General features: G+C 44.7%; 1 protein-coding gene across 7 annotated transcripts in view; it reads right to left on the bottom strand.

Annotated features, from left to right (window-relative positions):
* Positions 1 to 18,360, bottom strand: part of NAV2 (neuron navigator 2) — a 972,027-nt gene extending 953,667 nt beyond the window's left edge. For 4 of the 7 annotated variants that reach the window (XM_069623468.1, XM_069623470.1, XM_069623474.1 and 1 more), the window contains exon 1: positions 17,343 to 18,359. In XM_069623468.1, coding sequence (XP_069479569.1) covers positions 17,343 to 17,597 — 255 coding nt within the window. In that variant the 5' untranslated portion in view covers positions 17,598 to 18,359. Of the gene's footprint in view, positions 1 to 17,342 lie in introns of all 7 variants that reach the window. The other 3 variants (XM_069623466.1, XM_069623467.1, XM_069623469.1) reach the window with 1 other exon arrangement.
* Between the last annotated feature and the right edge of the window lie 453 nt (positions 18,361 to 18,813).

The following is an 18,813-nucleotide window of genomic DNA, read 5'->3' as shown; positions in this document are numbered from 1 at the left end:
GCGCATGCAACAAAGACACTGATAAATTAATTTTGAACTACTGCAAAAACGTGATTCACGCAGTACGCATTAAACACAAAATAGAAAAAAATCATGTTCCATAGATTTTATCGTATGTATCTATTCTAGTTAGATTATGGAGCGGTTTACACACATTTCAGGAATATTTGGCATCAATAACCATATACGAGGGATTGCCCAACAATAAGGGAGACTCCAGCAAATCCATGGAGACTGACTGCCCAAGAGACTTATCTCCATACTGTGGAGCAGCATCACGGCTTTCAATAGGAGTATTCCTCATGCTGATTAATCTGCACAGGCAGAGCATTTCCTATCTCTGAGCCTATGACAACCTTTCAGAAGCGATCACAGCGAAGCACAAGGAAGCATAGTTTATGCATTCTTATCATCCGGGTGCATATTCATATCTCGCTGTAGAAACACACATATAACAATGTTTTCTAATAATCTCCTTCTGGCACAGAGAACACCACAGTAAATATATTTATGTTGCTAACCAAATAAAATATTCTTTTTGTCTTTTTTCCTGCGATTCAGCAACTCTTATGAAATGCAAATTAATATTTTATAGAAAGATGGGTGCATGTTACAGAACACTGCGCCAGAACAGAGCTAATCTTCCAGGACAGTCAATGCACCTCCAGCTTCCGAACTGATCATACCCGTTCACTCACCTGAGTCAATCATCTCCAGCAGCAACTTCGAAAGCGAGCCATCCTCGACTCATGATCGATCATCTCCAAATCCAAGAACACCCTGCTGATACACCAATCTACTCCACTGTATCCTTCTCTTATAGTATGGAAAGCAAGCCATCCTCGACTCATGATCCTCTCCAAATCCAAGAACACCCTGCTGATACACCAATCTACTCCACTGTATCCTCCTCTTATAGTATGGAAAGCGAGCCATCCTCGACTCATGATCGATCATCTCCAAATCCAAGAACACCCTGCTGATACACCAATCTACTCCACTGTATCCTCCTCTTATAGTATAGAAAGCGAGCCATCCTCGACTCATGATCGATCATCTCCAAATCCAAGAACACCCTGCTGATACACCAATCTACTCCACTGTATCCTTCTCTTATAGTATGGAAAGCAAGCCATCCTCGACTCATGATCCTCTCCAAATCCAAGAACACCCTGCTGATACACCAATCTACTCCACTGTATCCTCCTCTTATAGTATGGAAAGCGAGCCATCCTCGACTCATGATCGATCATCTCCAAATCCAAGAACACCCTGCTGATACACCAATCTACTCTACTGTATCCTCCTCTTATATTAACCAAAAGACTCTCCTATTTGTGCCGAATCGAGAGAATTCGCCCCTTTTCCCCCAGGAGGATCCACCCCCTTTGAGGCTAGGGATGTGAGCCTGCTCAGCAAAACCCTCTCTTGAGGGTCTGGGCAAGTGGGACCTCACTAAGAGTGACTCTTCTCTAGGGGACAAGGGCTCTCATTCCCACAAGGAACTTCCAATGCAAGCAACACTATCTGCCTATATGGGATTGCCTTCAATGAAAAGGAATGCGGCTTCTTTTCGTTTGGCTTCAGGTAATGCTTGATCAAATACGATACCTGAAGGAAAACAGAACACCCCTTTGAACGTGAACCTGTATGTCACAGGGATGAACCGGAAATGGGCGAGTACATAGTGATGGGGCCGGGGAATGACAAGGGCTGGGTTTAGCACCTTCTGTGGTATGGGCAGTAAATTGCATGGTCAGCAAATTCCTGACTGCTTATTTCTTTATTCCAGTCCATGGCCTGGATCACTTTCTTGTGGCGCATTCTGCGCACTGTAGTCCCTGGGTGTGATACTGCAAAAGGCTGTATTGTTATGGCCAGGCTACCGTGTTTCTATGTGACAGTATGTGATCTCCCCCACCCAAAGGGGTGAGGTCGGCACACCTCTGTGCAGCCATAGGGGCTGCAGGGGTATTGTAATGAATCCTATGGAGTCCTCACGAAAACCTTAACTAAAGCCTCCTCTCAGGTGGCCAGGGAAAGGCAGACGCTTCCTGGTCCTGACCGTGGGGCGAGGTTAGCTGGGAGGATCACATGGGCGGAGAAGGGTCCCAGGGAAACAGGAGGACTTCATGGGTTGAGACACAGTATTTGTCTACCTCCAGGAAAGGGGTATCATTAATGCCAGTATATGTAATGGCATATTGCAAAAGAGACCAGGTATTCCCAAAAGTTAATGACAACAATATGAGTGAAGACAATTGTAACAGCTCATGTATTAAGGGCAAGAAAGGCTCTTACCAAAATTGTAACACTCCCAGAAATAGGAAATCCTATGAGTCTCAGGAAAAAGCTTACAGAGAGGTCTTTTAAAATTACCATTCTGAAACTGTACAAAACTCAAGTCTCTGTAAAATAAAGTATACCCTTCTATCCTTCTGACACTCCTTTTAGGAATATGCTTGAGGAGAAAAGGGAACTTGGTGGGCAAGATCTCAATAAAAGAACTAACCTTTGTGATAGGGAGTCAAGTTCCAGAATTCCCAGAGTACTGGGACAAAGAAAAGGGCTGCAGAGGCACAGGGTTGCAGAGTGCAGCCCATTGGGATTAATGACCTACACCTGAGGGTGGCTGTAAGGCATAAATGGCCCCCTCAGGGGCAGGCCATTAGATTAAGAACAAGAAGGCGAGGGAGGTGATGCAGCAGCATGAGAGCAGTAGTATTAGTAGGGAGTGGAGGAGTTTTACACTCTCCACGAAGCAGCACAAGAAATCGTAAAGGAACTACAAGCCCAGTTCTCGCCACCCCAGACTACAACCAAGATTTTTACATATTCTCACATTCAAAAGGCAAACTGATGACCGCCGTACTGACCCAGAAAAGTACCATGGGTCACAAGCCATTGGCCTATTACAGTGGTACGCTAGACTCAGTGATGCAAAGGCAACTCGTGTGCGAAAAAAAAGCACCTGTTGCGGCGCCCTTTGTAATGGAAAAAAGTTCCACAATTGTAATGGGATGCTCAGTAACTTTGTACGTGGAACATTCACTATTCGCTATTTTAGGAAGGGCGAAATCTACCCTGACAACACAGAGATCATTGGCATACAAGATTATCCACTCAATCCCAAACATTTATAATCGGCGATGCAAGACAGTATACCATGCCACTTTTCTGAAAGAAGTATGTACAGACGAAAATGTGGAAATACATGGCTGTGCCACATATGAAGGGGAGGAGTGTGACATTCCTAAAGCAAAGGACATCCCATTGGAGGAAGGGGAGGAGCTCTTTGTTGACGGGTCAGCGACAATCGATCAAGAGACGGGACAGAGACATACATGTGCGGAAGTAATGCACCTCGAAGGAGGTGAATATGAAACACTAGTGATGAAGACTACCCACGCATTACTCGGCCAAAGCAGCAGAGCTTGTGGCACTCATCGAAGCGCTACATGCATCACCAGGTTGCCACTTGACCATCTATTCAGACTCAGTATACATCACAACAACAGTGCTGGATTGTCAAGATGAAAGAGGAGGGGTTACCGGACAGCAGACAATTTTCAGTGTGCCCCGAGACCCCCAACTGGCCCGTAGAGTCGGGGTTTGTTCAGAAGCACTTTAAGACAAGATAGCAGCACCCGTGAGATATATACTTCAACACCAAACAATAAGGACAACTCAACGGTTTGGCAAAGGGAACCCGTTTAATGACAAGTACAAAAAACGGGGAGTTATGAATATCAGCAATGGCACGATCTTCCTTCTCGCTTCAACTCCAACCATCTTCACAAAAATCATGGCATTTATACTGAAAACTTGTCATCATTGACGTGTAACACTCAAAAGTTGTCATGCAATTCTATTGGTTCGGGAAAGGTAACTTTAATATAGGTACTATGGGCCTCATCACGAGTTAGGCGGTAACGCCGGCGCTATTAGCCCTACCGCCAAACCCCCCCCGGCACTATTAGCACCAGATCACGGGTTTGGCGGAACGGTTAGCGCCCATTCCTCATTGGGCCCATTCGGGAATTCTTCATTTCCCTCCGGCGGTAATCGCACCGAAAATCGGCAAATTGGCTGCGGATTTCCCCCCATGGTCTGGCGGACCCTTAAATGTGGTGGTACTAGCACTACCGCCACATTTAAGTGTTACCGCCAGACTCGTGATGAGGCCCTATATCTGTATATGGTAATGGAGTGAGGGGATTGGGTAAACACTGTCAGGTGGGCATCTAAGCCCTTCCTTCAAAAATAGCTACTACAGATGTCACTAAAAGTACAACGTCCTATTGGTTCTACTAACTATAGGACCCTAGATTATTTGGTCCATTGTGATTGGGTTGGTACCAACCCCATGCATACTTTTCCACTTTGCTTATCAGCACGCAGAATGGTCGGCCTGGTGCGGGGTGCCCCTTAGTTACCCAGCCTTCCTCCAATTATTGTTACAATCAATCATCACTTTAGTATCCATGTGTCAATTATTTCACTGTGGTTGTCCTCAAGACGGCATCTTCTGTCTGGAAAAGTTCTGATATCTTCGGCTGGCCTGGTGCCATGCGTAGGTGTGAGCCCTCGCTGCCTCTTGTTCGGCTGCTCACGTGATTTGGACAACATGAATTAGCCTCTTTTCCATCAATTCATGTATTTGATTCTCATTTCACCCACCATCTGCCTTTGTCTTCTTATCTCGACCTTTCAGAGGCAGGATATTCTGTTCTTAGTTTCAATTAAATGTATCTACTGTTCGTCTCTTCTATTGATACGACCTTGGCTTTCCTGGCACGAGTTGCCTCTGCTGAGTTTCGTTTCAGCCGTCTCTTCTCGATTTTGTTAAATATGAAGCTTTTTCTCGTGTGGCCTCTAGTAACCCTTGGATTTATTCTGCTTCTTGTTCAAAGTGGAAATACATTTATATAACGTGCTTCTTTGAGGTACATTATGTATAGTGGTGCTTGCCGCACTTCCTACTAAGCATAGCAAGCCGCCCGGTTTTCTTAGCTTTCTTGCGGTTCCAAGCATATGTACAGGTGTAAACTGGCCAAATATCTTTGCCATGCTTACAGCTTAAGCTTCTCACATTTGACATCGCCCTTTCACTTAGGTTCACGATATCATTGTTCATGGCGTTTCGTCTCTTTGCGTCATTCTCTGGTCGTCATTACTTCTATATGTGAGTCAGTCTGGGTTCTCGTGACGTCACCATTCGTCTTCAATTAAGACCTTTTTGGTTTCTTCAGGGACTGTACTTCGACGATCTTCATTTAGTTTCATTTGTTGATAGGGTTTTCTTAATGGATACCTTACTGTCCATGGTTTTCTTGATATTGGTACTTCAAAAGGGTGCTGCTGTTGTGATGGGTACTGAACAGAGCCCCACTGCGGCTCTCTGCTGATTTATTTGCTCATCATATGTCACATATTTCGGTGTGAACATTCCTGGGACTTCAAAATGGGCGTTTTGAGTGCAGGCTTTATTTGGGACCTCCTCTACACCCAGTACCACATGCAGCAATGCTAGATACATGGATTTCAGCATTATCACAACCCTCTATGGTGGCCGTCATCTAATGCGCCGCCCACACCAATAACACAGACAAAATCTAATTGGGAAACTCTGTGGCGGGCCCTGTGGCCCAAATGGCAGCATATCTTCCTGTCGCAGTAATTTCCGAGTATGTCCTGACGACACCAACACACAGTCATCAAGACATCCTGTATACAGCATTGCCTGTCGCACAACTCGTCGAACTGCATGGCAAGGCGCAAAGTGAGGAAAAGAAAATATGGTCCAAAAGAGGATGCAAACAATCCCCGACAGATCTGTTATGGTGCCAGGAATGTTCTGGTAAAGCAGTAATGCCATATAAGTTTCTAGCAATAGCTTTTAACCAACTTCATCATCCCACCCACAGCTCGAAACAACACATCACAGCAGACATACAGGAGGATTGGTTTCTCCCTAATCTTCAGGAGCATCTCACAAACATGATCATACATTGAACCACATATCAAAGTTTCAGCACAGGCATGATGCTCCGGATCTTACGAGGCACTTTGCCTCACCCTACTGGGCAGTTCCTTAAGCTACACAGAGTATGCTGACATGGGAGAAAGATGCAATGGGTCACTGTACTTGATAATTGTAGTTTGCCCATTTTCACAGTGGGTCGAGTCAGGCTCTTGTGCATACCCAGATCCCAAATGTGCTGCCAAATTCCTTGTCCATGAAGTTTTCCCCCGATGGGGTGTATGTGATGTGTTAGGATCCGATGATGGGTTTCATCAGAGTTTGAGTGGACACCGCTATACTTTTGCTATCTATTTCTGTGTAAATTCTTTCTTTGTAAATTATTCGGTCCTTTTGCCAGAAAAACTCCACTTAAACAGCGGAGTAGAAAGCAATTATGGAAAGTTTTGATTGGGTAGAGTAACCCAAATGACTTTAAGGACCTACTTGAAGTATCACTTAAAAGTTGTATACATTTGTTACATTGATACAATTTTGCATATTTTCCTATTTTCAAGAAAGTTATTTTTCACAAACACATTTGTGTGTACATAAAAAACATCAAGAGTATTTATTTCACAGAGACAACGGCCTTTTTTTGGGTGTCCAATGCATTTTCGGTACTAATGACCATCTTCACGGACAGTTTTTAGAAAAACAATGAATAAATAAATTGTAAACATTTGCCAAAGAAAGAATTCTGCTTATCCCATTTCCCAGAAATCTCCATTAGCACACCACTTCACAGAAGCAAAACACCAAATACTCACAAATGAGATTTCAAATATTAGAGACAATTGAGAAAGAGACAGTGGATATAACATGACTAAACTGCTTGACCAAAAAGAAACATTCTGGATAGAAAAATGGAACGCCTATATCCAGGAGGGATGAACATTTTGCTGGTTTCCTCCAGACTACTACCAACTGCAGATTACGTTATCCTCTCCTACTCACACATCAGCAACCAAGAATGAACTTCGCATACAACCGTCCTGCCACACAACACAACATCCCCCCATTAACCAACAAAAAGGGGACAGAAAAATGGGGACCCTCATCTGCATAAATAGGAGCAAAGAAATGTAATAGTAACTAACACCGAAAAAAAGGTAAAGAGATGTTTATAATGCCATCCATTTACTAATAAGCAACAATAGTATGTCACTAATATGCTTTGAATGTATAATAGTTTGGACGCAATACCAGGTGCAAACATTGGAAGAAACTCATGTGACTTGTATAATTTCAAACAATGTAATGCATGTATCAACAATACGCCCAACAAAATATGTACAATGTAGTACTTTGTTACACCTGAAAAATGACAGCAATAGTGACCACTGGCAAACATTGTCGCCAACATGACGACGCAAGCAGTGGTTATTGATAAAGACCTTATGACTAATGTGAACACTGATGGTTTTAGGATTTATCAATATTTGAAGTATATACTGTAAAATCTTGTTATAGTACCGCCTGCTGACAGGAACTGTATTTGTTATCAATGAAATACACTCGCTCTTCAAAAGAACTTTTGAAAAAATGCTCAAGATAAGGAATAATGGTAATATTGATGGATACAAAAAGTATCAATGAGTGAAACATACACCACTCATAAGTTGGAAATCTTGGCATTGTACTGCCTGCCTTTAATAATTGTATCTGCCACGACAAATTTGCTAACAAAACGACCTTAAAAAGGGCCCCTGGTGCACAATAATGGAATCACATTGATGATGTCGTCGAGCACCAATTGCCGGCGCCATTTTCAAAATAAAAGCAGAACAGGGAACACAGGTAACCGCATCACTGTGGTCCTGGTGTCCCGTGAAAACGCTTGAAGAATACTATGAAGGTAAGAGTATTTGGAATATTTCAAGCAATATTAGACTAAGGTCTTCAAAAAAACAAACTAATTAGGAGGTATCCATGACACAGGTCACCAGGATAAGAACCCCAAGAAAGTTCCAATAAGAGAACAAGAGAAGGTATGGCCCATTTGCCATTCTTTAGAAAATCTGGGGAAAAAGATATAAAGGTGAAAACTGTCCAACTTACTTATATTGTAGATACCTAATGGGAATCCTGAATTGAAAACTTACGCTAATTGCAAAGGCACCATCAGTGCATAAAAGTGGAAACAAAGCCTTGTAAATATGTCAAAGTAATGACAAAGTAAATAAGATGAGCAGAATTGTTTCTTTGGCAAATGTTTATAATTTGTTTATTAATTGTTTCTCTAGAAACTGTCAGTCAGAAAGAAGGCCTTTGTCTCTGTGAAATAAATACCATTTACAGCTTGTGAAAAAGAACTCTTTCTTGAAAATATGCAAAATTGTATGAATGTAACAAATGTATACAAATGTTAAGTAATACTTCATGCAGGTCCTTCCAGACGTTTGGGTTACTCTACCGAAAAAAAACTTTATAAGATCTGATAATGGCACACATTTTTTCAATGAACTCTTTAAAGAGATCACAGCACTACTTGGCATTAAGCACCGGATGTGTTCAATATACCACCCCAAGGATTACGGTGTTGTGGAATGCATCAACGGTCTGCTCAAAAGCAAACTATCTAAACTCTGCACCACACTGAAAAAGAACTGGGTGCATTGCTTGCCCATGGCCTTTTCAGTTTGCGCACACATCCTAGAACGGACCACCACCTGTCACCCTATGAGGTGGTAACTGGTCAGTGCATAAACACACCCATCTCCCCTGTCAGGAGAGCATCAGATTCCCACAAGGCAGCAGCGGTCCTAGGTGAGGAATTTAAAGAGTATCTGGCAACCGTGACAGACGTCATTAAAAGCATATCACAACAAATTGCACCGCCCCGATAGAAAACACAACAGATACCACACACACAGCAGTGGCAAGCTCCCAACCACTCCTGCCTGGAGAAATGATCTACGTCTGTAGTTTTGTCCAGAAGTGTAACAACCCCAGATTCCACAGCCCATACAGGGTCATTTTCTCAACCCTTCTTGCTGTAAAGTAAAGGCACTCTGCTATTGTATACATCTGTCAGGGTATCCAGTGATTCCCTCGAATATAAAGCATCAAATGCAAATGCCTCGAAAAAGATTCATCAAAAAATTATTTTTTTTGTAGGTAAAGGTTTTATTTGTATTAAAATGGGTTTTCAGGGGTAACAAAATGGGGGTTGAGGGTACCTCCATTAAAAAAAAATGAAGACAAAAATGCATTTTCTCGATGCATTTTTTTCCGAGGCTTTTGTATTTGATGCTTTGGATGTCGAGGCTATCACTAGGAACCATCATTCGGACATATGTAGGGCACCTCCAAACAGCACACAACCACCATGAGTGTGTCCCCATTGCCCTGCTCTCCCACCTTCATTCCAGTTACCAATTCAGCCAGCTCCTATAGTAAAGTAAACAACTGCTAAATATTGTCAAATATATCATTCAGACAAAATAACGAAAGCCAGTTATTCAGTAAAACATTTCTTAAAACGCTGTTTCAATCCACTTTCTGCTTTCCTGCCCTTTATGTGTGCATTTTGTTTTCATTTCAGAAAGAATACAATGAACCAGCATCATCAAATACATCTATTTATGCTAGGAAAACTGTTAATTATCAAACTGTCCCTGCATGTTCCTATTCATATACATGTGGATTGCATTTTAGTGCAGCACTGTTTGCCATGTTGATGTTTGCACTAGGAATTTACTGGGGAGTTTCTTCTATATGGTAAACTCATATAAAAGGGGGGAGGGAAGAGCACATTTGTGGGAAGCACATTTGCAAACACCACCAACAGAGCTGTAAATATGTATAGCACCAGTAACCAGCATTATAACAGCCATAACGAACCAACAAGTGCACCTGCATATATTAGTGAGAGAATTAGCATATTAGAACATCCTTTTCCATTTATTTTCAAGAAAGTGTTTTGCATAACGTAAGCATTTATGATAACACTGGTAATGGAAATTTTGTTAGAAAATCCTTAAAATTACATAAAAGAAGGAAATGGCAAGCACGAAGGGTGAAATACGATGCCTATCACGGGTTTGGCCTTGATGCCATTGAGGATGTACGGCATCCGGAAATGTCAAACAGCAAATGGGAGTTGCTATGTGTGTTCACTAATCCCACATGCGTCAGGGGCACCCAAGGTATTGGTACCACAGAGGCACAGTGCAAGGTTCATCTTGCTCTGTGTAGAATTAAAAGGCACCTTCCAAGCGCACACAGACTTTGTCTATCCAGATCCTCTGCAATGTAACAATAACCCGAGAAACATTAAATGCCTGCAGCAGCTGTACCTAGTCATTGAAGGACTAAAATATACAAACAGCAAGTGGCAAGAAACCACACTTACTTGTTTGGCAGAATGACTATAAGGATACAAGGAGGAAATCCTGGCCTGTGTATGTGCCACCTGCGCACAAATGTGGACAGAGAACATTGCGAAACTGACCTGGACTACAGCAATAGAGAAACCAGTGAAAGTGCATTGAGTAGAGACCGATGAACTTTGTTTCCACAGTGATGGAACTATATCGGTTTGAATGAGAAATGCAACAAGGCCCTCCTGATCTTAGACCTTGGGAGGGGCACGGCAGCTGTGATGGACTAGTACCCAGTCTGTGGCCAACAAGTGTACTTGCACCTCCCACCATCATGGAGGGGCTATTGTTCGCTGGCACCCTGCTAGTTATCCCAGAAGAACACTTTGGTGGCTGTGTCAGGTATTGGGCCCCGTTTCAAACAGTTTCCCCAGCGTTCGAAGAACAGATCCCACTATTGCCACCAGAATTTCGCATCCTCCCCGGCAAGAGCCAGTATGAGAAACTGCAAAGAAAGAAGAGAGCATCAAACTATTTATAAAAAGACTCAGCCACATTGCTTGGGGATGGGTTCAACATCATAAAGGTCAAGCTGTGTTCCGTAAGGTTGATGAGTATGCAGAACCGCTACATCCTCGATATGCTGTTGGCAATGGAAGGAGGCGTGTGCTGAAAAATCTGGGATTCATGTTGCACATTCGTGCCTCCAGAAGATGTGGAAAATAAATCGTTGTCTCACATAATAACAGCAGTACACAGTCTGGGAGTGTGCATGAAAAAAGAAGCTGGTATCCAAGAAGGAGATTGGCTTGACATTGCCTTCGATTGGGCTCCATCCTGGCTAGCCATTGTGAAGATTCTGGTACCCGACATCGTGTCCATCTTGGTCATCTTTAGCACCTGCCAAATGGGACTCCGGTGGTGCCAAAGCAGTGCCTAGTAGCACACTGATGGTTTCAATTGGGGCTCCAAAAGCCCCTTGCAATACAAAGGATACTGAAATACAAACAGACCATGCCATTCCTCGAATACTTCCTATCCCCTATGGAGACTAAGTATTTGTATTTTATTGAATTTATACAGCCTTTTACTCCAAAGTGCTTTACAGAAGTAGACTGCTTATACCGCACCATCATTGCCCCCTGACCCTAAAAATTATGAGGAAGTATGGGTTGATCTAGCAGGAGATGGGGATGTATTTATATGATGTGCACACCTGAAGAATATGTGCAAGCAGGAGAAAGTTTGCGGTCAGTATGTAGGGCCTGGGTGCCAATAAAGGGACGTCCACCATATGAAACAGCAGTGAGAAGGGAGAATGAACGCATACGTAAGGGGGAGTTTGTTGCTGTAGTAGTAACAAAAGGGGGGATGTTAGGAAGGAAATTAACCTATCCCACCACCTAGGTATTTTAGGGTGAGGCGAATCCCATGAAGACACCTGTGATATGCATGGGGCGAGGGGGCATGCCAAGAGACCCTGCACGAACATGATCTTACGCGAACTGTAGATGTTTATACTTAGTGTACACATAAGAACAGACAATTTTTTGTAGCTAACAAACAGAACAGAATAATCATCACAAAGCAGCCTTCTAGATTACACTCAGTTTCTTGTCAAGAGATCAATAGGACCCTTCTTAACCTTGTTCTTCCCAAGGTTTCCCAAATGGCAAAATAATAATCATGAACACAAAACATTGAAAGTATGGGTGAAAAAACAGCAAACCCAGCGCTAAACAATCAGTCGCCGACTGAGGTAAGAATATGCTTTAAAAGCACCCATAATTAGTAACTTTATTTATGTATTATTCATGGGATTAGTTCACAAAAAACTTTACACAGAATAAGTAATAATCATAAAACCACAGATTTACAAAAAGACATAAAATCTTCAAAATTCACAATTCAAATAACACTAACCAGATAGTCATACAATAACACTAAATCACAATTTCATGAAATCCCCAAAAAACACGAAATGCACATCACTAGATAACAGAAATTTTAGTAAAATATAAAATAAAACAAGAAAACATTTCTGGCCACCATAATCTCATTTCTGCTCCATATAGAAATCATCCAATTCAATTGGCAAAGATATTTCTAAATATAAAAATATTCAATTCTTTTTCTACATATACATCTTTTACATTCATATTCATTTTAAAAACATTGTATAAAACATATTGGTCTTTATAGGGCCTTATTTCTCAGTCATCTTCAAAGAATCTACTGCCCGCTGCCGTACTCGATAAAGTGTAATCTGCAGACTTCTCTTTTGTGAATTTAGGCAATATCGCCAGAAGGCTGGCTCATGGATACCATCATAACGATTTACGAATTGGCCGAAGGTACACATGTATATTGGTCCTTTTACTTTTGGTCATCACATGTCTGACTGTTGCCCTCATGCTCGCCTGCTTACACATACGACAATACCTTGCTTCGTCCGGTGTGCTAAGCTCAGGACGAGTGACAGTTAATATCGGCAATCTGTTTATGCGCAGTAATAACTTGAATCGCAATAATTATTTTGCGGATGACAGCATTAGGAAGCTCTGCAGGGTTTTAAACATATGCACAACTCCCTCAACTTCATTATAACACTTCAACTTAGCTATATGTGAATAGTTATTTGCCCAGTCTTCTAAACATTTTTTACGAAAGATTTTTGCAGCACGATATTAATTTTGCCAATAGATCTTACATTGAATTTCTTCAAAGGTTTTCATACCCAATTCAGTGTATTTATCCGTTTCATTGGATGGTATGCCCAATACCTATAACAGCGGGCACACTGGCAGAGTTCTCGATTTTATGTACATTAGGCATCTTCTTGCTATAACCATGGCGGGAAGAGGTAGTCGCCCAATTCCAGTCTCAATAATTCAATTGCGACTGAGGGCCCTACTCCCAGTATCTTCCTCCAAAATGTCCCTTTGATCATCTTCAGCCAAGTCAGATCTTTCATAGTCAGGGCCTCCAGTCTGTATAACATCACATGACAAAAGCACTGTTTGTACAAAAGGAGTACCCCCCCCAGACTTAAACGGGAAGTATCTCCTGCAAACTTGGCAATCACGGAGGTATCATATCTTTCCTAGGCTCAGTAGCGATAAGTTCACCACAGTCTCCATTCAATGTAATTTCGATCCCCTGATATTTATAACTGCTCACATATTCTATGTTGTTCCTAGCAATGTCAAGTTTAAACGTATTGACTTTTCTGTTATTATAATGCATCATCTTGGTGTTCTCTACATTGATGATGAACCCATTATTTTGAGCGTACCTAAACAGCTCTAATCATTGACCTTTTTATACCAGAGAATGCATAATCAAAAATTATCAAATCGTCCACGTATGACAGACAAGTAACTTTAGTACCCTTTACTCTTGGCTGATAGTTTGCGGCCGTGCTTAGGGCCTCTGGCAGATCGGCTTGATAGATCTTAAACAGCAGGGGAACCAGCAACGTCTCGTCTCCTCGCTAACAATCCGACACTGCGGTCTCCTGTGGTTACTTAATACCCAAGCAATGGTCAACCATATATATGTGTCACGTGGGTGTAGTTGTGTGGAGCTAATCAATACTTTATGTATTTTTTGGACATCTGTATGGCGCCTATACACAGGTGTTTCCAGGTGCCACAAGACAAGATGGGGGAGGGGGTATGGGAATCAAAAACAACAAAACAGTTTTATTGGCCTTGTGACAATCCGACCGTGCAAGTGCATGACAAGGTGGTAAGTGCAAGATGGAGGGAAAAGTGCAGGAGTGGGGTATCCCTAAGGGTGGGGGTGGGCAAGTGCTGGGAGGGCCAAGACGGCAAAAGCCAGGGGAAGAGGGGGAATAGGGAGCCTAGGGAGAAGGAGAAGCTTTTCTTCATGAACTTGCAAAGTGCCATTTGCTCCAATCCTGGATGCGGTACATACTATGTAATTATCCTTAATAAAAGGATACATAAACATGTGCATGAAGCATAGTTTGACTGAACAAGCTGAAGTGTGAATAATATAATGGTCACAAGAGTCCACACTGGGCCAAAACTAGCACGCAACCGCACCTCCATCTTGAACAGCTGGGGATCAGCGAAAGGGGGAAATGTCGGACCAACACCACTACGAGTAAAATACCAATGTTGGCACCTAGGTCCTATTCCTAGCTAAGCTGGCATGGAAACCACAACATAGATGTTTTAACACGTGTGCCCTGCTTGCGGGCACAACACTGGCAGATGCTGATTATGGTATAACCGTCATACTATTTTCACTGTTACAATACTACGTTTTATACAAGCGCTCAGTCTTCAAATCCCTCCAAATTCATCCCTTAACATCAGCTTAGCTCCTGCCATCAGAAGAAGGCGCTTTGCTGTCTCACCTGCCCCATCAGATTGAGAAATCCACCCAATAGATTCTGAACTGTTGATTTTTCACATCTGCCAGCCGGTTCCTAGGGCCGGCTCAGGCATACCCATGAAAGCTGGCTGCCCTTTCTCTGTTTAACTTGCTGTGTGAGTCATGCATGTGTTTATTTTAACACACAGAGTGCCAGTGTTGATCATGTCATTTCCTTTTTCGTGCCGCTTGCCTTAGGAATGCATACTTCTGTATCCCAGAGGGCAACAGTAACCGTGGTGCAAAGGTTGGTCTGCTCAGTTCTAGGGCCAGTGATTGTATGTCTGGACAGTGCTGGTGGCAGAGGCTGCATGTCTAGTTAATAAGGATACCTACCAGCGGTCACATTGGTACCATGGCTGGTCAATATTGGTGCTAGTGATTGTCTGCATGTTCAGTGCATGTCTGCTCAATAAGAGTCTTAGTGGTCACATGTCTGGTCAGTAAGGGTATCAATGATTGTTTGTCTGGCCCGTACTGGTGCCACCAGGAGTCACATATCTGCTCAATGTGGGTTTCTATCACAGGACACAGGTTGGTTCAGTAGGGGGTGCCACTGGTTGTATGTCTGGTTAGTACGAGTGCCAGCGGTCAGATGTCTGGATAGTAAAGTTGCCAGTAGTTGCATGGCGGCTCAATCCACAAAAACTGAAGGGTAAGTCTGATAAGTTACTCGTGTGTAAGAGGTACTATTGGGCAACAAAGCAATACAGACACAATTAGAACTCGTTTTTTGCACAATGTATTTTTTAGATATAGCATTGATGACATTTCTTGTATCTTGTCGATTGTATTTTTGCCTAATTTTCTATACAGAAAACTTTTTTTTATGAATTTTGGTTCATAGACACCAGATTAGATGGAGGTCTAAGCCTTTGGTGGCTGTATGCCTGTACAATACAGGCATCAATGCCACATGTGAGGCCAGTATTGCTGTCAGCGCTTGCATGTCTGCTCCATATTGAAACCAGCAGTCATACGACTAGTCAGTATTTCTGTCAGTGTTCGCATAGATGCTGAGCAGTGGTGTCAGAGGTCACATGTCTGGTGAGTCGGGTGACCGTGGTTGTATGTTTGGGGACTGGCCGTGCCAGAGTGATTGCATGTCTGGTTAATATGAGTGTCAGTGGTCACATTTCTGGTCAGTGTCGCGTATGATTGTTACTGGTTTCGGTGATCACATGTTCGGTCAGTAGGGTACTAGGTGGTCACATGTTTAGCGAGCAGGTGTGCCAGCTGCGGCATGTCTGCTCCGCATTGGCTGACCGCTGTTGCTTAGCTTGTCAGTAAAGGCACCAATATGACTGGTCAATAATGGTGGCAGTAGTGGCACATCCCCGGGTCGCCTTCTGTGAAATGACATGACTCGTGCCAGGTGGATTGTCTGCGTCAGCATCATGCATTCTGCCGGCCAGGAGAGGGGGGAGCGTATCCTAAGACCCAGAGCAGGAGGCCAAAAGCACCAGGCAATCCCCCTGGTTCCCAAAGAGCCGGAACCTGCGGGGAGGTCACAAGGGAAACAAACCATAGCAAGCAAAAAATAGTGACTGCAAAGGATGGCCGGTTCCCAAAATTAAGACTGAATCGAGTCAGAATTTGAAACCCACTTTTCATTTGGCTACATCGCATCTTCATAAAAACACATTTTCCAGTGGTCAAAACGTCGAGTTACAAGCTACTAGCGAGGCATAAATAGTCAGTCGCCCACATGGTTGCACACAGCACACCATTTCTTACTTGCCAAAAGTAACTTATAAATAGCCAATGGATAGTGAACAGAGCCAAGTTTGAGGCCTGCCCCTTCTATGATAACCAGCCTAATGTACAGGTGCAAAGCAGATGGCAATCAATGAATATAGACTGGTCAACTTTCACATACGACCACTAAATAACAATCGCAGTACGCTTCCACCTGTTGAGATTGGATTCTGCCAATCATGCCCCTGGTGGAGGGACAGCTGCCCTAGAAAGTTGACGAGAAGGCTGTGCCGGGTGAAGGGCGGACAACCACCCACAATCACCATGGTCACACTAACCACCAAGTCTCACGGGTCCTGGAAACCTTAATTTACCAGAGCATAGGATGCTATAGGCTGACACCATAGGTCAGTAGGCTTATGTGCCTGCTGCAGAGACTTCGGTGTACTATGTAGGCAATGGGTTATAATCTTGACAAGGCGCAGTCAGACTTTCTCATTTCAAAGATCAACTCAATGGGGACCTCTGAGATCCCGTCCAGTAGCATCGCTAAATACAGTGCTTGGCACTGCAGAGGGCTTCAAGCACAACTGGCAATCCTCCCCCCCCCCCCAAAACTGAAATGGCACCTCTTCTCACCACCTCTACAGCAAGAAAGCCCCAGCCTCAGATTAAGTTTGCTTTGATGCGCTACACATGTCCATCCATTCATTGATCCATGTAAAATGAAGGCACGCCATACTATGTACGCAATGCCTATGGGGTACAACATGGCCATCACTGCATGCACTACGCGCCAGAGTGCACACTCTCTAAAAGGAGCGTGCTCTGTGCATTTGATGGCCTGAATCGCCAGCACCTCTTGCTGTACACCACGCGCACACGGCCCCCACCTGAGTGTCGAATCCATTCTCAAACGAGCTGCTCCTCCTGCCCAGGGGTCCGTCCCCCGCGGTCTCCTGCCCGTGGGCCGGCTTCAGGGGGATGTGGCTGGCATGCAAGGGCTTGGCCACCTCTACTTTGCCCCCCAACTTCAGGTAGGAAGGCTGGGGGATGCTGCGCGCCGGGATGTGCAGGATGGGCGTCGCGCTGTGCACGGGTTTCGGTAGCCCGGATTTCATCTTGGAGGCCACCAGGATGGCTGGCATCTTCTCCTGCTGCGTTTCTCCACACGTGTGGCCACCGGGCAAGTGCCACCCAACTGAGGCGTCCAGTTAGGTGGGTGCCAAGGGGAAGAAACCCTGAAACGAGAGCCCGAATAACCGACACTGGCCGTGCGTACTACATGATATGGTGCTCAGCGTGCATCCTGGTTAAGTCCGCTCCATGCTCTTTTCACAGGCGTTTGAATATTTTCGCGGAAGGATCCTGCCAGGCCATCTCGGAAAGTGAGAGAATGTCTTGGAGGGGGTGGAGCGATACGGCAGCCTCTGCATGCAACATATGTTCCCTGATCCGCAGAGAGGTGGGGAGAGGGAGAGCTCAGGCCGGATTTCCAGCTCGGAGAGCCTTTCTTCAGCCTTATCCAAGAAGCACTCGGGGCTTAGCACGTTAATTACCGATGTACTTGGATGACTGCCTTGGAAAGGGCCACGCGTCCTCGTCTTAATCCCGCTCGCGGTGCCAGGCAGTGGGGGAAGCACGCAGGGGCAGGAGGAGTGCCCAGGAGCGCCGCTCTGGCTCCAGACCCTTTGCCGGGCTCTCACCCGAGGTCGCCGGCTCCGGCCCGCCGCTCCATGCTGCGGCTGGCGGCAGCGAGGAGGCGTCTGCCCGGGTCCTCGGCTGGGCGACGAGCCGTCGGTCTGACAGCCCAGCGCAGCAGGATGCAGCCTCCGCCGATTGGCTGCGCTGCCTCAAATCAGCAGCCACCAAATATCTGCGCAAAAGGGGCGTGCACTTCCCCCTCCTGTGCCTGCCTGGCAGAGAACTCCCTCTCGCCCTGCTGGAAAACGCAGCGAAACACGAGCGCCCGGGCCTGCGGTTACAAGCGGCGCAGGGGCGTGCGCCTGGCACATACCTGCTCGCCTTTCGAATTCAAAGGAAAACACGATGCGCTCCGAGGAAGCCGAAGGGGGCCAAGGGAAGCGCCCGTGCCACTCACCGTGCCAGGGGCGGGAGTGGCAGGCCAGCGGCCGGGTTTCTGTGTGCTCGCCAGTGTACACGGCAGTGGGCAATGGTCCAGTGCCCTGTTGCTTCAAATGTGCGCAGATGCTCAAGGGTACAACATGAACATTCCAATAATCCATAAGTGACATTCGGGGGCAGTAAAGTCGCGTAGAGCACTACCCTATAGGCCTTGCGTGGTGCATGCACAGGTGCAGCAATCCGGACACATTCTGCAGCTGTTGTGATATCCGTGTTTGC

Source organism: Ambystoma mexicanum, chromosome 11, assembly GCF_040938575.1.
Source record: "Ambystoma mexicanum isolate Mex_15411 chromosome 11, UKY_AmexF1_1, whole genome shotgun sequence".
Taxonomy (NCBI): Eukaryota; Metazoa; Chordata; class Amphibia; order Caudata; family Ambystomatidae; genus Ambystoma; species Ambystoma mexicanum.
This window is presented reverse-complemented; position numbering and strand designations above follow the sequence as displayed.